Raw genomic sequence first — 23,373 nt, 5'->3', positions numbered from 1 at the left:
TCCCTGATAGACATTTATCTAACCTACTCTTAAATATCTCCAGAGATGGAGATTCCACAACCTCCCTAGGCAATTTATTCCAGTGTTTAACCACCCTGACAGTTAGGAACTTTTTCCTAATATCCCACCTAAACCTCCCTTGCTGCAGTTTAAGCCCATTGCTTCTTGTTCTATCCTTAGAGGCTAAGATGAACAAGTTTTCTCCCTCCTCCTTATGACACCCTTTTAGATACCTGAAAACTGCTATCATGTCCCCTCTCAGTCTTCTCTTTCCCAAACTAAACAAACCCAATTCTTTCATCTCTCCCCTCCTGAGATGACATTCTGGCCCCACTGAAGCTCATGGCAAACTCCCATTGACTACAGGGGAACCAGGATTTCATCCCTGTATTTTTAATGAATGAGATTCAAGCAAGCTGATCCACCAGTCAACACCCTACGAGCTGATGTCACAAAGAGGCTCTGCTGCTACTCCTCGCCTCGGGCAGAGAAAAAACCTCATGGAAGTCATCTATGTACAACTCATTTATTTTGAGAAATCTGGATTTGGCCCTGAATCCCATCAACGAGAGCTGGAAGACAAAGAGAACATGATGATGCACAACCAGAATAATCACACCCAACCAATGTAAACGTATAGGTTTGCCTCAGACAAAAAGCAGCTTGAAAAACAGATCTGTTCAGAGAAACATATTTTCTACCCACCCCTTGCAAAGCTTGTGGGCGGAATTCAGGATAGGGGCAGTGTGGCATTGCGAAGAATAACCTTTCTGTGCTCCAAACTGAACACATCCTGAAATGCAACAATGCCATTTCATAATGAAGGGATGGTAAAGAACTGATCTGTCGAAAAAGCGCGTTTTCTATGAACCAAGCCAAATAAATACAGACACACAATGAAGTCTTGTTCAGTGAATAGTCTCACAACATGCTAGAAGTGAAATAATAATAATAAAAAAAAAGAGAGTCAGCTTGTTAAAGGAATAGATCAGTTAAATTCCCTGTGGGCTCAACCAGCCAAAGATTTCATAACACAATGGGGCCTCATTGAATCAGCACCTGTTAAAGGAACAACAGACCTGTTTAAAAAAAGGTCATTGCTGTGCAGTGAGGTTATGCATTGAGATGTGTCTCATTCAGCCCTTCATTTGCTGGGTTAGGTCTTGTGGATTACCGTCAAGATTTTGTTTTCATTTTTTCCTGCCAGTTTGGTGCTCAAGAAAGGAGACAGATTGACAGCCCAAGAGGATGAAGTCTTGCTTTCTAGCTACAGAGCTGAAACAGCACAAGCACGAGGAGTGCAAGCTCCCATCACCCACTACTTCCTTGCTCACATGTCTCAATCCTGATCTGGAAGGACCCCGGCCATCTGTGAGTGGACAGTTCAGTGTCCACGGCCATTGCAGCCACTGACTCTTGGGAGCAAATTAGCACCAGCCGTGAGGGGTTTTGCCAATACCTATTAGCAGAGACTGAATTCTTAAGCCACCAGAACAGCTAGCAACTCTGAGTCACCAAACAGCCATACTTGATATGAATTAGCAACTTAGAGGTGAAAGTGTCTCTCCCCGATTCCTAGTTCCCTGGCAGGATTAGTAGCTCGTTCTTGAAGTACAATTCCATCAGCTATGATGCGTTACCACATCTATCTAGCATAGTGTGAACAATCCCATAGGGTTTGGCTGGATGCAGCCTCAAGCTTGCAATACAGGTGCTTGCAATTTGCAGCAAGGTCGCCAAACCTTTTGGTGGTAGGAGGCAGCAGATATTGTCATTTAAAAAAAAAAATCAATTGTACAAGATAAAACATGTCTCTCTAAAAGTCCAGATCCTTTACTGGGATAGCTCCATTGCCTTCAACTGTATTATTCCAGTATCAGAGGGGTAGCCGTGTTAGCCTGTATCCACAAAAACAACGAGAAGTCTTATGCCCAAATAAGTCTGTTAGTCTTTAAGGTGCCACTGGACTCCTTGTTGTTTTGTACTATTCCAGTTTACCACTCCACTTTTCAAAAACAGATGCTCCATGGAAATCTTTAGGAACCCAGGAAGTGCCATGGCAGATCAGATCAGATGTCTATCTATGGCCAGTAATGGAATAATCTGTCCCAATTGGAAAATTCCATTTCCCGTTGGGTTATTTTTGTGCTTTTTCTTTATATAGGAGTCCAAGACCCAAATTTCCAATTTGGATCCCAACTTCTCCATCATTAGGATCCTGGTATTTGATTTAGACCATTACAGAAACAGAGGAGATCTACAACATTTAGTTCCAGAACCAAACTCCCCAAAAGTCTGGATCTGGGATTTCGGTTCAGACTCCATCTCAAGTCCTCTTATCCCTCCTATTAAACAGGCATCGGCATAGAAACACCTTCTTAAAAGCTCCCCTACTCCTTGTTTCAACAACTAACGTCAGAAGCTTCCTTGTTAGACAACAAGCTGCCGTGAAAAGGGACTAGGACTTCAGCTGGAGAAGTCGCCAGTAGCAAGACAACTCTGATGAAAGTATCTTTGTCAATGGTTTTAAGGAAAAATACCTAGTTATAGAGGATGAAGGAAGAGAAATGCACAATACACAATAAGCACAATGTTCCCACAAAAAGAAAAGAAAAGAAAAGGGTGCAGAATTTTCCAAGCTCTTAAGGGAAAACATTTTTAGTGTGCATGTCAAATGAGATCACTGAGCAGTGCCCAAGTGAGAGCATTCCAATACTTTTATCACAAGTAGAAAGTTATGTCACATCCCTGCCCAGCTGTACTTTGTGGGTGTTATATACATTTACACGCACAATTATGAGCAACTCAGCTTGACTTAAGAGGGTTTTTGCAAGTGACTCAGATGTGAAATTCACAGAGGAAAACAGAGCGGAGTCCCAAAGCTAAAAGCACAAACAAGACAACTTGTAATCACCACAGACCCACCCAGGAACCAGTGAATTATCCCAGTTACTGTTTAGAAAATAAAAGCGCTTAGGGAAGCAATATTCTGAACACCTTACAAATCAGTGTGGGAACACAGCTTCTGCATGTCCAGCTGTTGAGAAGACAGTTATCAGATACCATGAATGGACACCCCAGACTTGGAGTGGAGAACGAGGTTTCCCTGGAAGAGATCAGTTCAACCTGAACTAGGATCTCAAACCAGTTTGATTTCCATAGGGCCAAGGAGGTTCAGATCTGAATTTTCAGATTCACAATCACCCCTACAGCTCAGGTCAGACCTAAACACAGAAAAGGGGATGTTTTCCCAGATCTAGCTCAGATACTCTCAAAAGTTCACCAGTGTCAAATTCAAACTGGAGATCCGGTTCAGCCCTCAGCCTCAAAATGAACCCCACCCTGAGCACATTGTAGACCAGAACAATTGACTCATTCTCCAAGAACAAAGTGAATACGTACCATGTTCATAACGGTGAGGATGAACCTTTGGGCTGCCTCAGCACCATGGTATTGCACCATATCAGCATCAGCCACTACCAGGGTTTCTACTGTATACTCATTGGTGAGTCGGATGGCATTTCTTCGCTCTCTCCAGTCATTCACTGGTTTCATCTTCTTTTGTCTCTTCTTTTCTAGAAAATAAAGTAGATATTAAAGGCTCCTCTAGCTCTAGCAGGTAGCTCACAGTAACATGTACCATGCTGTAGCTGAGACTTCCCTCCAAATGGATTGGCCTTTAATTAAATTAAGTTTCCATCAGTGGAACCAATCAGGAGTTTCCATTATAGATACAAATGCACGCACGCAGTTATGCATGTATCAGACCATGAAAATCTATGAAAAGAGAGAAGGGGGGGGAAGATGGATGTACTGTAAAAGAGTGAATAAAAAAAAAAGCAGAATGTAGAGAATAAGTTGCAGTTGAACTAGAAAAGGAATCGCCCTGTCGCAAGAACAGCAGAAACTGAAAATCCTGCTCCTAAACAAAAGCATCTGCACATTTTAATGGAACCAAATGATAGTCACGGAAGGTCTGCTGAAGAAAGGTCACATAGGCCAGATTCAGGATGGGGCAGCATTAGACAACTATGGGATGAGTGCTGAATGACAATTTGGGGAATTTTCTCTATCTTCTACCCTCTGAAGGTTTTGTTTTAGCCAAAGAAGTTCTACTCCTGGGGCTGCTGTTACGATTGGTGCACTTTAAAAATGCACATGACATTAAATGTTATTTAGCCATTGGAACAGATTACCAAAGGATGTGGTAGATTCTCCATCACTTGGAGTCTTTTTTTCCTTTAGAAAAAATCTGAGTTGCTGGGCTAGAAATCACTGGGTGAAATCTATAGCCTGAAATATGCATGAGGTTAGACTAGATGAACATAACGGTCCCTTTTGGCCTAAAATTCTACAGGTCTAAGAAAACCAGAACCATTTTGAGGGAGTCCTGAGATGAAGCAATTGTCAGCTACTATACAAGGAAAAATAAATACTAGATGGTGTGAACTTAATCACTTCAGTGAGGAAATTAAAGCAAAGGCCAAGTGACAAATACATTAATAAACTGCCCCCTTCAAAGACGAGAAATGTTATACATTTCACAGCTCAGGGAGAGATGTGTAAAGCATCTGACGAATGAATAAGGGACAAGCTGGACACAGATGTGACGTTAAAGCTCTACTCCTCATTACAGTCAAAGTGTATTCAAATTTTCAGTTGTAAAATGAAAAAAAAGCAAATGAGTACCGAGAAACAATTTATTCTGCTATATGTAAGATACCAAATCCCAGTATTCACTGAAATTATTAGCACTTGTGCTTAGTGCTAAGGGTGAAAAATATTGTAGTAAAGGTTCTGCAAACCTTGCTCATGTGAGTACTTCCACTACAATCATGGCACTACTTGTGGAATATGGGCACAATCCACGGAGTAAAGTTCCCCATCAGGGTGGCAGAATCTGCCCGTACGTTCCCATACAAAGCATTGATAGAGTACATGTCTTATCTGACAATAAAGTGGACATAATTTTATTTCACACTGTAAATAAATCGAAGAGCAAGGGCATTCTAAAAACACACTGTCTTGCTTTCCAGAGCAGAGAGTTTTACTGTTTAGTTGTTGAGAAAAACCGATTTCTTCTGAGCACCTTCTATTGTGGGACTTGCCTGGGAAAGCAACATTCTGCAATGTGAAGATTCCGGTTTACAATGTTTATTCTATGATGCTGGTTTTCCAGAGTCTGTTTACTAGCTCTCTTACATAATTCAGCTTGAATTGCCCTACAGTACCAGTCTGGTAAATATGCTAGCATCCCGATAGTCCGTTTCCCCTGAATGAATCTGTTTTATTCAGGCGGCCAGACGCCAATGGTTGTTAAGCTTCCTCATGCCCACCTGAAACTGACACCAGCACTTCTGTTCATTCATACATTCATTCCATCTCATCAATGCACACATTCACACATGTTCATCCCAGCCTCGCTCACAGTTGTCTGGCAGTCATTCCAGCACTGCTCTGCGCAGGCTTTTGTCCCTTAGGCATCAACTGTCAGCACTTGGTGCATTTTTTTAAACTGAGAAAACAGCCATGACGTTCGATTTTTTTTTTAAATGCACTTTGGAAATACCCTGTTGCAGATAACAAGATAGACAGGACTCTCTGTGTAAGCCAGAAGGGTTAATTACGTCTCCAGGTGCCCACAAATAATGAGGATCTACACGCTGCCGGCTAGGAGGAAAACAAGCCCTTCCAGAGGTTTGTAGTACCACAGACTGCACAGCAGTTACAGAAAACCATGCAATCATTACAAAGCTGCCCGCAGAGGAGCAGAGCTGTACATTCTTGAGTGCCTGGGAAACGAAATAAAAATGGACTGACTGTGAATATTAGAAAGTAGGAGAGTTGAGCACCCCTTCAACTTGCCAGCACTGAAAGGGAGATGACTTCACTCAACTTCAGTGAATAAGCTTCTGTGTTCTCTCTGTCCGTCCACAGAGTCACTCGTCCTGAGCCGCAGCACCTTAATGGTTAGCATATAAATATGTACGCTGGGCTGCAGGAGATTCATTCCATTAAAAACATTTCCAAGCGATAGTTGGCATTTCTGAACCACCTCCTGGTGAGTGGCATCTTACTGGGCAGCATTTCCCCAATAGAATCGAAGTCCTTGTAATTCCCTAATGAACTCAAGGGACAGATCTTAAGCTGGTGTGACACAGCCTAGCTCCACTGTGCTAGGCTGACTGACACCAGTTAAAAATCTGGCCCTAAGCCTTTAACACTGAAAGGAACATACCTTAGATCATTTTTAACTTCCCCCCTCTCAAATTAAACACACTCATTTTGAAGTGTGCTATAAATATAAATCACACAGCAGCGTGGGCCAGAGTCAAATGCAAGAACGTTTTTACACGGTTGCCATAAAATACAGCAGAAGCCAATACAGACTGCAGGAAGGATATGCAGTGCATTGGATTAGATTCATGCATTTTAACGCCAAAAGGGATCATTATGATCACCTAGTTTTGGTAGCCTGCATAGCACATGGCCAGAGATCCTCACCCAGTAATTTCTGCATCAAGCATTAGGTGGACAGATGGTTTTTGCAATAAAATTGCATTTAAAAGAACACTTGGACATTCCTGCATGTAGATGCAATGAGCCAGTTATAAGCAACTTTGTGTTTCAGGGAACCAAGTAAGGTAAGAAAGATCTTTCTCGAAGTCTATGGAATTAAAAAACACACAGCTGAGAACTGAGGGGCTCACGTTTCACACAGTGCAAGACAGGACATAGGACATAAAGAACGAAATCCAGATCACCTATGTACACCTGGAATCTACCTGTCTGGACAGCAGACGCCTTTCAGCACAAATACTGTATGTGCAGGGGGAATGCCTGACATTTAAAAAGGCACCACACCTAATTGCAAAGGATTTGGGTAATGTCCACTAGCTTTTTTCTGCCCTGCCTTTGGAAAGAGTCAAACCTCTCTCTTGCCATTTTAGATTCTCTCTCTCTCAGCGTTTCTCCCTGAATTAGCAAGCCAGTAGTAAAAGTTCTTTGCTTCATAAAGTAAGCTAAGATCTAATCTCCTCCTACTGCTCCCCCAAAGCAAGTACACTTTTATATTACAGAGACAAGCCTCTTGGTGAAACCTCCAGGGTCACCTAGCTGGAACAGAAGGGCATAATTCCTTGCACCAGCCTTGACACTATGCTGAAGTGGGGATTTAGAAGAGGGTCTCTCTGTTGCCTTTCCTCAAGGTTTCTACTGTGGAGAAGCAGTTTCAAGTTGCGCCAGTGGAGGTTGCTGAAGAGATGCTGAAACAGCACATGTGCTGGTCATGCCTCTTTCCAGCCAGCGCCACCCACTTTTCCTGACCCACTGGTCTCCTGTGCTCTTTTCCCCCCCACACACACACGTCTTGCAGATCTGAGCCAGGAATGACAAAATATTGTCTAGCAGCCAGGTAGGGAAAATGCAGAGCTGGCAGCCCTGTTGGGTCCCAAAGATTTTCAGACGACCCGCTACAGCTGGAGGGAAAAAAATCATACAGCTTGGTTATGCTGGGCGATCCTCTGCATCCCCAGACAAGCGGAATAGCTCTTTCGTGCAGGGAGCTGGCCCTCATCCCAGCTGGCATTCTGAGGCCCTTCGCATCCACTGCCCACTTGTTCCTTGCTGGTGACACAACTATGAGGCGGCTTTTGTGGAATTTTTAAATATTCCTTTAAGAACTTTCCCCCACACTTTGCTATTACTAAAGCTCTTCCTTTTTTAGGTGGTCATTCTTGCCTCGTAACCCAAAGTGACTGCTATTAATAGGGGCGGCACTGGACTTGAGTCAAGAAGTCTGAGTGTGGCAATGACTGAACTGTGAAAAATGCCTAAGCAAAAGAACAATAAAGTCAGAGCACTCACGGTTCTCACTGTTCACTCCGCTTTCTCACTCTTGGTGGAAAAGAAGCCACTCATGGGTCAAGGGAAAAGTATGCCCATTGCATTAGAGCACAACCTGAGCTCTCGGGGGCGAGGCTGGTGTCCGGGGGGGCATACGACAATCACCTGCTCTGCTGCTCATCTGTCCTTCAGCGGTAGGTTTAGAAACTGGCTAAGGTTTGTAGATCCCACTTGCTGCATTCTTGTACAAGGTTGTGAAACTGCAGCTGTGCAAAAATTTGACCAATGTGTTTCTGGGGGTGGGCAGTCGTGCAAACCTCTGGGAAGTCTCAATTTGCACAGAATCAACACCCTTCTCCCGGAAGTTCACTTGGGTTGGCCAACTTTAACAAGGTTTCCATCCACAACCTCAAACTCCTCATCACCTCTCCCTCTGCTCACCTTGAAACTCGGCTGACCTCACATAAGTTTGGGAATCTGGGCTCTTAAGCTCGCCAAGAACTTCCAATGCTAAATATATTAGGGGAAACAGAGGAATCAGCGTCAATCCACGAAGAGCTTTGATGGTCAATGGACAACTTAGAGCGATACCCTAATTTAGGGTAAAGCTAAATAATGTAAACTGCTTTGCTCGAAGTTCTCTTTGCTCTGTACGATACTCATCGCTATACAAATGCCTTCTCCACCAGCTGGCTGAGGAAATTATATTAGCATTTCCATACTCACACAGGGCCAACAGCTCCAAACTGGACTCTCACTGGACACCCCTGCTTCCACACAAGCAACCACTTTTGCCTGCATAACCGAGACAAGCCAGCATCTGTATGTTGAACTGGGGGAGTTAGATGTACAACTACCCCATTTGAATGCAAATGGAGTGTACAAACCAACTGTCATGGATACAAACAGCTTAAAAGTGGGGACAAAAGATTAGAGACCACAGCTGAAAATCCACCCACAGATGTGTGTGTCTTGTACCCAATATAACTGGGATAACTTAATAGAGGTATCCAAAAAACACCCACTCTGAAACAAGCTAGTGTAGAGGGATCTTGCCGTCGTCCTATCTGAGGTATGAACCTTGAGTGGATTATCCTTCCATGAGCACATGAAATCCCAAACTAAAATATCATCAGCCATTCAAACACAGACTAAATGCTTAGTAGAATCTTCATTTGAACAAACAGTTCTTACAAGTTTTGTGGTGCCCATGTTACGTGCTAGCGTGACAACATTAAGGGCACCCCCATCGCTGGGCCTCACCCCTTTCGTCCCTCATGTATGTTGCTGTAGTGAAAACTACAGAATTTGGTGACCTTTCCATGACGTATCATTTAAAAAGTGGGATACCAAAAGAATGGAAATCCAACTATTCCTTTAAAAGAGGATCAATTCTGAATTTAATACAATAGACACAGAAGTTATTTTTCAGGGCCATTCTCAGGTAGTCTAGACCCAAACTTTACATTAAATGAAAGTTTTCAGAATCTAATAGTAAAAAAAATAAAAATCCATTAAATAGTTTTTGAAAACTATGTACCTACAAAAAGGTGGGGGTAAGAGGGAGTTTGTTTGGGTTTTACCTTCCCTGGAGGTGTTTGCAACCCAGAGAGTACAACGGCTGCTGTGCTTGAGGGCCAGGAGGTGAGGTTAACTAGAAACAAAAGGGAAATTTGCATGTCTAGGTTCACTTCCCAAGAAGAGGGAAAAGCAAAATCTAAACAAAGTACATGCGTGTTCCATTGTTAGACTGAATAATCTCACGGGGCTGCCAGAAACACAGCATAGGGTATTGATTTAAAGATACATGGATTTAACCTGAGCACGTTGCTCTTGCATCTTTCACTCTTGGTTTAGTTTCGATGGCAAAGCAGCTCTCAAATTGTTTATTGAACAACTTCTTCGAAAAAGCCCGACAGCTCAGTAGTACTGAGGTGAATGCACAAACGCCATGTGAATCAATGCCCTGGTTGCTAAACCCAGGTATCTAACTGCTGGCATTTATAAGCGAAAGAGATTCAGACATGCTATGGATTCACTAAGCCCCCGTTTTAGGTTTCCAAAGAACTTGCCGTAGCTGGCAGAGCATTCAGTGAATATGTTACTACGCTGAACGGGATGCAGTACACATGCCACTCTAAAGAAGGCATCACAGGAAGGCTGTTACAGTGCAGGCTGATACAGAGGTGTGAATTCCAATTTCACTGCAGATGTTCTACCACACTGGATCTGATCCAAAGGTCATGGATGTCAATGGAAAGATTCCCACTGCTTCCCTTGGGCTTTCTATCAGGCCCTCTGCATGTCAGCTACCTTGCAGCTGCAGGTTTCACATACAGAGGAACAGAGTTAGATTTTTTTTTTCTTCAAAAACCACAGCAATCCTGAAGAGAAAGCACATTAACGCCAGAGATTTTCCTCCCTGCTCCACTACTGACAAGTGGTTCCTTGGCACCTTTCCTCCCGCTGGAAAGGAAGCTAAGTAACTGTTTCTGGACCTACTGTGTGTAGTGAGACAGGGCCACCCCCTCGCCCAGAACTAAAGGGCCGCCCCCTCAACCGTGGAACCACTGAACCCAAGCCACTACTGAAATCTTGGGGCAACAAATGAACAAACCGGAACAGGAGTCAGGGGCAAAGGCTGAAAATCAGGGAACCGTAAGGGGACGCTGAGCAGAGACCCGACAGGAGGTACGAGGTAAGGAGACTGATGAGGAGATACGAGGGATCGCAGGCTTCGACCTCGGGCCCACGGGTACGCAGGCAGGGTTCAGACCCTGGCCCTCACCCAGCAGCTCACCTGAACCAGTGGAGAAGTAAGCCAGCCAAGCTCTAGCTTGCAAAGGGCCCCACCCACAAAGCTCCTGACTGGGGGAGTTGTCCAGTCCCACCGGCTGGTTGGGACGCTCTACTTAAACCGAAAAGAGGCGCAGGAAGAGGTCTGAGCAACTAAGCGAATCCTTGCCTGGCTGTGACTGTGGATGCGGCCTACTTGACTGACTCCTGAGCCCTGCCTCCCTTCCTGGTTCCTGTCCTCCTTATCCCAGACCTCCATCTGCTCCCAGTTCCTGCCTCGCTCCGACACCCTACCCCAACTCCTGCTTCGGCTCTGACCTTCGGCACCTTGCTCTGACCCCGGCTCTGGTGCTAGGCTCCTGACTAACCGCTAGGCCTGACCACCAACAGCCTGTCCTTAAAGGAGGTTTTGCAACTCTGTGGGACCATGGATGGGGTGTCCATGGAGAAGGTGCAGGGAAAATGCAGCCAAAACCTCAGCAGGAGGTGAACTCTACTTAGACACACGGCCGGGTCTCCCTCCCACTGTGGAAACCGGACACTAACAGCCATTCAGAAAAAATCCTCAGACACTGCTGTAGGAGCTGGCAGAGCCCGTGCCTGCCTCCCAATGGAACACGGAGTCCTCGTCACCTCCGCCACGCACACGCTCCGCGCAAACTGCCCCACGCACTAGGATCGGAAACCTGCTTTCAAACCTTGGGTCTGGCAGGCGGACGCTTCGCAGAGTCACATGGCTAGCAGCAGCCAACAAGGCGAGGTTTAACAATCATCGTTTATCCTTCATCAATATCATTTCCGGTGCATCATTCCCCATACAAACTGAAGAGTTTGTTGGTTATGTTGTGCCTGGAGTCCCCTCTGCTCGTGTAGAAGGCAGCAGAAGGAAATTCCCTCTGGGAAATGATACACAATGCAGGTCAAACTGATCACCCTTCCCCCCAACCCACCTGTTACCTCTCCTGTTTGTGAAAGAACAGGACTGGGGGGTTGGGGGGGAGAAGAGAGAAACACAGCACCTACACAACTCTCTGTTTTAATTCTGCTCTCCATCACAGGTCTGGTACCAGGTGATTTGTGTATTCACGCTAGGCAGAGTAAGCAATTTATTCTTCAAAGTGTCACACAGCCTCGACTCTTGCTGACGGCAACGGCAGCTAAGGACACTCGGCAATTTGCAGGATTAGGCTTTAGGAGAATAGATCACTACATCTCCCCCACCAAAAACATCAAAAGCTATTACTTTTCTTTATACAGCAATTTTCAGCACAAGTCACTTCACAAAGGTATCCTCATTTGTTCAGCACTTTGGGGGGATACACGTCACTTCACTGGCTACTGGCTGAGGGGGAAGATGGCGGCACCCAAGAGTTTGTGAGAGGAAGTAATGGACTCTGCAACCCATTTTCAAGCTGCAAAAGAAATTTTCTTGAGTGACTCTGATTACCCAAGTTGGAATGTAGCCAGCACCCCAAAGCCAACACCCTTACTCTTGTCAAAATGCCATTCATCTCCAGCAACATGTGACCAGACCCTCGTCCTCATGACTTATCTAAAGGACAGCACCTCGGTAAGCACAATGCCCCCTGATATCTTATTGGATCAATGGTCCGACAGAGGCTTAAAGGAAAGGCTGCAAATGCCTGAATTACCACCACCACTTCTTCCTATGCCACCAGGGTTTTCTTCGGAGGTCTCAGTCCAACAAGAAACACAGCCTACCTTATAAGATCCCAGCCAGAGGAGACATATTAAAATTAATACGGAGCAGCAGCATCGTCTAGTGGACAACTATTCCTAGCTTTGCCACTGACCTGCTGAGCGACCTGAGGCAAGTCATTTCTCGTCTCCGTGCCTCAGTTTCCCCTCCCACTCGTCGTCTGTGCTATCCAATTGGATTGTAAATTGTTTGAGGGCAGAGGTGGCGTCGGTCACTGCACAAACATGCAGTACGAGACAATCTTGCCTGGAGCCTTTTGGAAGCTACTAGAACACACACAAATAACAAAGTTGGATCCGCTGGGAGTGTATAGCCTATGAAACGTCAAACCTAGGCATGACACGTGAAGAATTTAGTTCAATAATAAACAATATACTTGCACAGGCCTTTGCAGCCCAGGATCTCAAAGTGCTCAACTAACATTAACATGCCATGAAAAATTACCACAAAAATGACATCACGGGGTTCCAGGTTTATTTTGTCTTAGTGAGTCTTCAGCAAACATGCTTAGTTTAACCAAGAGTCTTTTTGCGAATGTCAGCCCGACAAACGCAGCCTGAGCTCTTACAGCCGACCTATTATCACTCCTGGTGGGGCTGAGAGAGACAGAAGAGATTCCACCCAACCAGGGGCTACACATCTATTGAGGGCAGAGTGTGGTCCCCTGGACTGGCACTCTGCCACCCTGCTATCGCCCCTGGAGCTACAGCGATAGAACTGAAAGCCCTGCACGTGAAACGTAACACTTCTGCACAAGCCAGAAGTGAATCCCCATAACAGTGCCGGCTCTGCAGCACTAGCAGAATAGTTATTTTTAATCCCTAATGTAAGCAGATCTGTAGGATTACACAGGCAGCAGATCGGCTGAGAAAGAAGCTGCCAACTTATGAAGGCACTTTCCAGAGCCAATTTAAGCTTCACAACACCCCTGCCAGCTCCGTATTATTAGCCCCATTTTACAAATAAGGAAATTGGGCCTCAGAGAGAGAGGTTAAGCTCCAAATTTTCAAAATGGCCTTTGATTTGGAGTGCCTCTGTTTTGGGGTGCCCAATATTAGATAGCTGGGGGGGCCCGGCACCTATAGCTCCAAACAACAAAGAAATCTGCAGCTGTTAAGATCCTTAGGGGTGTGGGGGGGAAAATCACCTCAGAGGCGTTCTAGCATTGGCCACTCAAAAATAGAGGTGCCCAAGATTAGACCAAATGATCTGCTGAAGGTCATGAGTCAATGGCCTAGCTGGGACTAGAACCCAGGAGAATCCTGATTCCCAGTTCCTGGCTCTATTCCCTAGGTGTGATGCTTTCGTTATGATTAACAGAAATCTTTCTTCAACTAAAATGCTATGCGATATCTAATAGCTTCCTACAATCCACCTGGACTGCCTTCTTCTTCAGAGGGACAATAGAAGGAACAGCAGCATCCTGAAATAAAGGACTATGTCACCCAACTTTTTAGCTCATTAGCACCTGCCAGTTTAAATTTTGTTAAGCTACAAAGGAATCTCACGCTAACTTTTACTAGGAGCTGAACAAGGGAGTAGAACAGCTCTACTCTGACCAGATCCCCAGTGGGTGGGAAAGAATCTACACCGTGCTTATATTTGGATGCCATCTGTTTGCTTCTCTTTTGCACTTGGCCAGTGAGGGACAAGAACGCAGGGCCACTCCCTGCTCTGCTTTATAACTGCTGTACTTGTGCTCGGAGTTTCACACAGCATGGATCAGTGCTGTCGTCACCTACACCACAGCTAATGGAAAAGAAACACTCCCAAACCAGTGGTGAAATGGTCCTAAGGCTGATATTTACCAACAAGAAGAGGTCTCTGACTTGATGTTAGTTCAGCTCCAAAATTGCTATTCAGAAAGCTAGGGCTATCCATCAGGTTTGCAGGATCTGGTTAGTGCTAATGTAAATGCTTTTAATGCCTGCAAACGTAATTAAATTACACCCTCAGCACTGCTTATTGTTGAAATCTTCTTTTTAATATTTCAGCAGAGGCTTCCTAATATGGGCTAACACAGGTTGCATTCCATCTCTCTATTTTTAGTACACTTGGTTTTTTGGCCATAACAACTGCTACTTCAGACCAAGTCAAACCTGCAGAGAAAACACAGCTAAGAGACAATGATTAAAGATGGGGAAATTCATCATACGACTAACACAATTTATACCTGTTTGAGGACAATGGTCCACACATTTGATGCCTGAAAACTAGCACCTATTTAAACTATTACCAGCGCTGTTCAATTGGATTGCAAGAAACTGAAGGCGAGAAGAAACCCCATTGTTATTTTGTGAATACAAATATGTTGATTTTCTTTGTTTTTCCTCTTATTTGCTGCTCTCCACGCAGCACATTTGCGGGCATTACATGAAATCTGTGGTTCATTTAGCTGAACAATGAGCTTTAAGACAGACTTGCATTTAGGAGTAATTTATGGGGTCTGTGTCATAAGCATTAAATAATAACCTTTCATCCAAAGACAATCTGCTCTCTTTCATGCTCCTGGGCTGTATTTTATATCCAGTCCCTTCAACGTAGAGAGACCTTAATATATCACCAGAGACTTTTGGAAAAGTTATTAGGGAACTTTACATTTCCCGAAGAAACAGAACATTTTATGAGCTGGTTAAGAGAGATTACTATTTCGTAATGTGGCTAGATTCTATCTTTTTAATATGGATTTTCCCCTGCCCTCCAAGAAACCTTGAGAAAATCCTTTCCCCATGCACTGGATTGTTGATGGCATATGAAATATGCCAAATACATTGAGCCAGGTTTTCAGCTAGACTAAATCGGTGTAGTGCTACTGAAGTTAATGGAGCTAGGCCTATGTCCACCAGCTAAGAATCTGGCTCATTATATGTAATAGGTTATGTTTGTGGGCCCCCCTCTCTCTCTAACAACTGTAATGAGACTCTAAATAAATATTAAAATGACATAGCACAAGCCTAGTTTTTATATTGCCATTTGAGGGTTCAACGAGACTTCATACAATACCTAGTGGCTGATACGAAACGGTAACATTTTCAAAAGCTCTAAGTGCTTAAGAAGCAAAATCCTGCAGAAATGTGGCCCTTAGGCTCCTAAATACAACTGATTTTCAAGGGGACTGAGGGCTTGTCGACATAGTGAGTTCTAGTAGTACTTTGGGACTTTCACTGTACCGTAGCAATAGCCACAAGGGACGGTTACTGCACACCCCAAGTCACTTTTGAAAATGGGACTTTGGTGCATTTGAAAATTTGATGCAAAGGCTAATTTTGCTCAGGTGACATCACTGGGTAGCTACATTTGGGGGTATTGATAGAGTCAGGCAGAAATGTCATTGCACTTTTGTCCTGTATTTCAACAGGACAGTTACTGTTTAAGCCGACTGGCTTTCCCATGCTGAAGGCCACAAACTCATGAACCGGAACTTTAGGGAAAGGCAAACAATGACAGAACAGACAGGTTACTGGCTAGGCAGCTGAGATCACGACATATTGCACGCATTAGAACTGTCTCTCTGCTGTGTTGTGGTTTTCCAGTTTGGTGGCTGTATCCACCGTTGCCAGAGACGTAAGCTCTTTAGTGTAGAGACCATATTTTCATTATTATAGTGCCTACCACAATAAGGGTCCAGACCCTGATTGTATCACACTAGCAGCTATAAGCCCCAAATTATTAACATTAATAAGCAAGCTGTTAAGAAAATGACTCAACGATCTGGTACCACCCATTAGAGGGTGCCACCCACCCTGACAGCATAGATCAGGGCATTATAACAAGGTTTTGCTCCATACATGAATTCTGCATCTAACCCCTGTACAATTAGGCCCGGGGTAAGAATGTGTTGTACACCAAAGATGGAATCATCAGATTAACTTTCTACATACAGGGCCAAATTACTCCCCAGTGTAGGAAAACCCAGGAGAGCCAGTGGCAAAGGGAGGGGGAACCTGAAAAGATTCCCTCTTGTAGACTTATCTCAGAGGAAGATGGATCGAAGAGCTGCCCACAAACCCAATGGATTCTAGGGGAGAAAGGGAACCAGTGGGAGCCCAGGACACCCCGCAGCATCTCTGACCCTTGTCATCGGGAGCATAGTTCCAGTGGACCCACTTCGAAAAGGAGAATCCCACAGAGAAAAGGCCATGGAAAATAAAGCACAAGAATATATTACCTTTCCACCGTGAGCATCACAGGGCTGGTGACGTGGGATTATTGGTCCCCCCACCAGCCCTACCCCTTGCTCTCCCTGGCTTGCATGCTGTCCATTCCCGGTCCACTGCATAGACCTACGTGGGATCTGGGGTGGGTGGGGAATGGAGATGCTGCTGGGGGGGGGGGGGGAAGAGGGAGGCGCTAAGCCCCCACTCCTGTTCAGATAAGGTGTTCCATGCACAAATCTTGGGGGCCATGATTAGCCCTACAGTTTGGGCACAGTATGATGGATGACATAGGAATGCAGGGGCATCTATTTATGCATGTGTACGCTTTCATATCTATGTACTAAATGCTCCAGACAAGCCATGTTAAGAACACTGGCAGTATGCATACTGCCAATGTAGCATCAGCATGGGCCGGTATTCAGACTGGCCACTGTCCCCTCCACATGTTATTCCAGAAGTAATTTGACTCCCAGCAAGTTACCCCGGTGCCTCTCGGAAGAGGAACAAGGGTCACCTGTGCAGTGTAGCCTGTGGGAGCGTCACTGGCACCAGTTGGACTAAAGGTGACATTTTACAGATGTCTAATGACAACCCTTACAGAGTCCCCAGGGAGCAGTTCAGCTCAGTTTCCCTCTCCCCTTGCACAGATCCTCAGGGGAAGGACGACGCATTTGCTTTGGGAAGGGTCGGGTTCCACACCTACCAGTCACAGGTGAACCCCCCAGATGGGGCATTTTTGCTTTCCCTTTCTTCTACGTTAATTTATTTTGCTTTCTTCTTATACGCACTCCCCCTCCCCCCGGAGCCAGCTGACATGCGTCTTTACAGGTGAGTACGGTGACACGTTACAGGCATTGCAGCCAGTGGGAATCCTTCCACTGGCATCTACTTGCACTGGTCCCACATGTATGATCAGTAATTCCTATCTCCTAACAGTCCCAGGTTTCATGGGACTGTCCTGCTCTGACCCCCCAAACCTCCTGTCCCACATGGCTGGCTGGGCTCGGCTTCCTGCTCCAGGTGTTGCAACCTTGCCCCTGGTGCATGGAGGTCACAGCACCGCTCAGGTTTGGCCCTAGCCCCCACTAACAGGAGGGCAGCTGGGCCAAATTTGAGGGAGTGGTGCTGTGAGTACGTGCACCGCTCAAATTTAGCCCAGCTGACCCTCCAGCGTGTGGGGGTGGGGGGGAAGGGAGGGCAGGCCAAACCTCAATGGCACTGCAACGTGACCCCCGTGCCAGGTTGCAAAACCTGGCTCCAGGAGATAAGCCCAGGCAGCACAAGGGGACAGGAGCAGCGGCTATGGGGTGGCCATGGAGCAATTTCACTCTGCCATTCCTCCTCAGGTTTCCCTCCTGGGGGCAGCACCTAACCCCCTCTCCCCCCACCCCCAAGACCTCCCATTCCCTGGGAGCAGGACCCATCCCGCTTTACCCTTTTCAAAGGTGGAAGGTAGAATCATTGCTATTTAAAACCTCATCATCTGAAGCTTCCCTTATTTTATTTTTTTTACCCCCGAAAACAAAATAATAATCCAAGTGGCGCTAGCTCCCTTTACCGTCCACCGAGTTACAAAGGTTCAGAAGGAAAAACTAAACAAAAAGAGCAGCTTTGGTAAGTTCTAAGAACGCATGAAAAAAACAACTAAGAATTGGTAAATATTCAAAAACGTGGCACTCCCAGAGCTTAAAACAATAAACCCTTTAATTTATATTTGCACATGCCTGAGTGTTGGTATGTATACACAATATACAGTTCCACACTATGGAAGTATATATAAAATTTATAGCGTCTAAACATATTTCTTCAACACTTGCAGTCTCTGAGCGTGCCCGCCAATTTTCAGCCGGTGTGATATTTGACAGCCAAGTTACAAGTCACTGCAAACTCGGGTCCCTAATGGAAATCTGGACAGTTCCTTAGTTCTAAGTAATGAGGTCTTTTATTCCCATGAGAAAGCTTGGAAGCAAGCCGCTCGCATATCATTTCCATGCCGTTTCACTAGGAATGGACCTCAGTGTGGCAGAGAGGATTATTATTTTTTTCTGTTTCTAAACTCCTTGTGCACAAAAGTTAATCCAAACCAGACAGAAGTCAATTAGGTCATTAGTGTGCTAAGCCTATTAACAACCATGACTTACATTTCTTTCCTGCAACAATGAAAAACATTCAGGAGTTTGCTTTTACGCAGGAAGACCCACGAGCAATTCCATTATTTTCTGACATTGCAACTTGTGGCAGCGGCTGCTTGAACCAGCAGAAGATTCCTACATTGTACATTTGAGCTTCACTTCCACCTGGCAGGTTTACAAACTCAATCCCGTAATGCGGCACACAAGATGAACCTTGCCAGAGCGGAAGGACAGTCTTGTGGGTCAACGTCCAGGACTGGGATTCAAGAGGTTTGGGCTGTTCCCAGCTGTCACAGACTCCCTGTGTGACCTGGGGCAGGTCACCTAGGATCAGATCCAAAGCCCATTAAGTCAATGGGAGACTTTCCATCAACTTCAACAGGTTTGGATCAGGCTCTTAATCTCCCTCATGGGGTTGACACTGACCTACTTCACCTGAATGTTGTGAGGATAGATTCGCAAAAGGCTGCAAGGTGCTCAGATACTATGGTATTGAACACCATCAAAAAGCTGTAAATGAACAAGGAGCCCAATATTGCAAAGTTCTGGGTTCCCTGGACTCCAATGGAGCAAATGAAGCTCTGCATCATGCAGAACTGGCTTTAATTCTGCAGTGGCAACTCACTGCGTCTCAGTGGGCTATAAGAATGAAGGTGTAGATGAATAATGAGTGGTAATGGGCAACACTGAACGCGCATAGGCTGTTTTCCTGCAAGCACAGTTTAAACTATTGTTTATACTACAGTAGTAAAAATTGTATTTGCTGTAAGTAATAGAGATGCAGTAACTACAGCACGTAGCTGTCAAATCTTTTCTGGAAAGCCTGAGAGGTCCAAAACGTTGTATGTGCAAAAGCAATCTCTGGTAGGAGACGTGTCATCCTCACTAGGGATGATCCCAAGCTGCAGAATTCTGATCAAGGTCTTGTTCTCCCCACAGTTCAGGGGTGTTTGGAGCCAGGGTTTGGGGGTCTGAACCCATCAAAACAGCCGCCACTGGTGAGGTAAGAGCTCAGCTCTATACAACACACAAGAGAAAACAGGGTCTCTGCTTCAAACCACATTCTGTCAACAACTGGCAACTAATCAACCAGTGCTGACTATCTAAATTAATGAGCTAATTTCTAAAGGTTAAATCCCCAAATGTGGCATCCTTTAACAAGAGGATATGCAAACTTTCTGAGGCCCTCTGTCCCCCTCACCACAATCCCTCCAGCTCCCCAAGTCTAACTGCAACTGCCTTTCCTATAGCATGCTGGTTTCAGTATTGGTGACCTCCATGTCTGCCACCCTGAATGTCCCATGACAGCTCCAGATCTTCTCTACTCTGCCCAGAGTACTTGATAAACTCTACTCCTGATCCCCTCAACTCCCATATCTACTGCTTCCCTGATTGCTCCACAGCAACACAGCATAAAAGAGTCCACACAGCATGTGCAGTTATCTACCACTGCTCCACCCAGCACAGCGTTCACCCAGTACAAGAGGTGCGGATCAGGAATGATGGGAAGCATGGGAAAGAGGTAAGGGGAACAAAACACAGGCACATCGTGCTGCTCACGAAACGAGACCAGGTTTTGCAGAGTATACAAGGAACCGGTGTGTTCAGCCTTCTAGGACAGATCCCCAGCTAGTGTGAACTGACAGAGCTCCACTGAAGTCAATACTACGTCAGTTTACACTAGCTGAAAATCTGGCCCTGGGTCTTAAAAATGGGAGAAGCCAGGACATGGTCACTGAACACACATTCATACCCTCAGAGATTCCAAGAAGATGTATTTTAATATCACCAGCTGTTTTCTTATTAACATCAAACAAAAAATAGAACGGGGCGGGGGAGAACAGCTGCATTTGTTCAATGTTTTCAGTACAGTTCCTACGTACTGAAAGGCTGAGACAATTTGCAGGGGCTCATAGGCACAAAACTCTCCAAGTGGATACACTTACCAAGCTTTTGGCTTTTATTCCCCTGGGGTGACTGAAGAGGTAAAAAGGGGTGTGAGGAAAGAGTGGAGGAAAATATCAATAGGTAGAGAAATGTTAATGAAGAACACAAGTGCCACTGATTAAATGAGATTCTTGTTCTCTCTTATCCCAATGGAGAACTTGAGGATGTAATTATATAAGCAATAAACCCCATCTGTCCTCCTTTTTGTTTAATAAAAAAATAGTTCTAACATGATCCCACTCTGTTATCATTAAAGACTGGCAATTCAGAACTTCCCGAACACCCAGTGATTTCAGCAGACTCTCTCCTCCCTCAGTCATTATACATGTAGACAGGGATTCCAGAGATAGGAATGAGGAGCACAATTTGGGTTCAGAATCCAAACCCCACCTAGTTAAGGGGCACTAGGAGTTGGGTTCAGCACCTTAGAGAGATATGCTCTATTCACAACAATCAGATCTAGGGTTGATATCAAATAACCATCATCCCCAGGGCTTGGATTGGGGTTCTGGTTCAGACGCTATCCTCCAGTTAAAGCCTATAAACCCCACAGAAGACAGACACATGCACACACACCAAAATGACTCGGAAGGTACAAATACAGAGGTGTTGAAAAATGTTTGCAAAAGAGGCTGCTGCAAAGGAGGAGACCACCACATTCACTTGGAGCGCCAACCTGGGTTCACAGGGCTAGAGAGCGCCAGAAGCTCCCTGAGACTCATCTCCAGGAAAGCAGGACATCCAAATAGGTCATTTCATTTATCGTACATGATCAAAAGGAAAACAGTTTTTGTGAGCATCCATTTTAAAAAGATCTTGACTTCTAAAATAGATCAGCCAAAATTTGCCGAGAACGTCACGCTGAAAAATCAAGCAGCAGAAACCAAAGCCAAGCCAGATTTCAGGTGTGAAATCTGGTTCAAACCACTGTACTGGCAATTTCAGATTCACATAAGCATTTACAAATTCAATGAGAAATAAGTTTGCTCATCTGGCTGCATAACTTGCATCACTGTTCATATTAAAAGGTGGGCTGCTCCAACAGTCTGAATTCAGATAGATAAAATGTGGGGAGGACAAACTGACTATTTTTAAATTTTGTACAATTTTTACCAAAAATTAATTCTGCCCATCTCTCCCCTCTACCAGATATTCCGATTATGCATTCCAGACTCTGAGGGAATACACCTTTTCCTCCCTACAAACAATTTCCTGGGATCACGCTCTGCAAGAGGCACCTTTGAATCTTCTTCATTCATAAATAACTTACAAAGCTAGGAGTGTAAATGAGAGAGTTTTCTCAGGCAGGGCCTGATCCTGTTCCCACCGACCTCAATTGACAAAACTCCCATTGACTTAAGATGCTGTAAGATCAGCCTGTTAAAAGTGGAACATTGTAAAGTGTCTTCAATCAGGATCTCACAGCACTTCACAAGCATCCACATTCGCAACACGGGCAAGTATTGTTCTAACCAATTAAGAGATGAGGAAGCTCAAACACAGTGAGGTTAAGAGATTTGTCCAAGGTCAGAATGCCGGGAGACAGGCATAGAAACCAGGGCTCCTAATTCTCTAGCCTGTTACAATCATTCTTCACATTCTCTTGTTACAGTGTAACTCAAAGAAACCCATTTAGGCAAAGGTTTAGACCAGGGGTTGGCAACCTTTCAGAAGTCGTGTGCCCAGTCTTCATTTATTCATTCACTCTAATGTAAGGTTTCGCGTGCCAGTCATACATTTTAACGGTTTTAGACGGTCTCTTTCTATAAGTCTATAATATATAACTAAACTATTGTTGTATGTAAAGTAAATAAGGTTTTTAAAATGTTTAAGAAGCTTCATTTAAAATTAAATTAAAATGCAGAGCCCCCCGGACCGGTGGCCAGGACCCGGGCAGTGTCAGTGCCACTGAAAATCAGCTCACGTGCCGCCTTCGGGCACGCGTGCCATAGGTTGCCTACCCCTGGTTTAGACCATATTTATTTTTCAATTATTTAAACATAGGGTTTAAAAGATACCCGGCATATGGGTCTATTTATCTTTGTATCTGCATAACTGACATTTAAACCCTCTCTACCTGAAGTCGCAGCATGATCCATCACCACATGTCATTCATCACTACCTCTCACTGTCCTAAAATTCAGAGTTGGAGCACCAGTGAACACAGACCTTTGACAGAACAACAGTGGTGACTGTAATGCATTCACGCAGCTGATCTCGTGCCTTTTCTCAAACTCACCTGATATGACTTTGCAGTGCTCGGCAGGGACCTGGGCCTTAGCAGGATAGGTGGATTTTGAGGATCGTTTGTGCCTGATGAAATGCTCTCTTCCACTGAATGAGGTCTCCGAGATATTTACAGGCTGTATTAGCAGCTGTTCTGTTCCAATCTGGATATAGCCAATCTGTCCACACAGGGGAAAAAATATTAGTTCCTTTGGCGTCTTAACTATTTGTACTTCCTAGATCTCATTGTGCTGACTCAGTGCTTTTCTTATTCCCACCAGATCACTTCACAGCAATGCATTTTCAAGCTCATCTGTGAGTATACGTACGTTTTAAGCCCAGAAGGGACCAAGACAATGATCTAGTCTCATCAGCATGACACAGCCCACAGATTCCACCCATTGTTTATGTGTTTGAGTGGAAGGTAAGAGTATTAATTATTTGTATTACTGTAGCATCTAGAAGCTCCAGTGTGCTAGGTGCTGTACATACATAACAAAGAGATGGTCCCTGCCTCAAAGTATTTAGCAGCTAACACGGAGGTCGGACT

At 44.8% G+C, this 23,373-nt stretch overlaps 1 protein-coding gene across 3 annotated transcripts in view; it reads right to left on the bottom strand.

Annotated features, from left to right (window-relative positions):
- Positions 1–23,373, bottom strand: part of ADAMTS17 (ADAM metallopeptidase with thrombospondin type 1 motif 17) — a 264,395-nt gene that overhangs the window by 223,854 nt on the left and 17,168 nt on the right. For all 3 annotated transcript variants that reach the window (XM_054042918.1, XM_054042919.1, XM_054042920.1), the window contains exons 3-4: positions 22,837–23,002; positions 3,403–3,575 (exon numbers count right to left, since the gene is read on the bottom strand). In XM_054042918.1, coding sequence (XP_053898893.1) covers positions 3,403–3,575; positions 22,837–23,002 — 339 coding nt within the window. The remainder of the gene's footprint in view (positions 1–3,402; positions 3,576–22,836; positions 23,003–23,373) is intronic.

Source organism: Malaclemys terrapin, chromosome 10 (assembly GCF_027887155.1).
Source record: "Malaclemys terrapin pileata isolate rMalTer1 chromosome 10, rMalTer1.hap1, whole genome shotgun sequence".
Taxonomy (NCBI): domain Eukaryota; kingdom Metazoa; phylum Chordata; order Testudines; family Emydidae; genus Malaclemys; species Malaclemys terrapin.
Note: the sequence above shows the minus strand (reverse complement) of the source record. Positions and strands in the feature narration are given on the sequence as shown.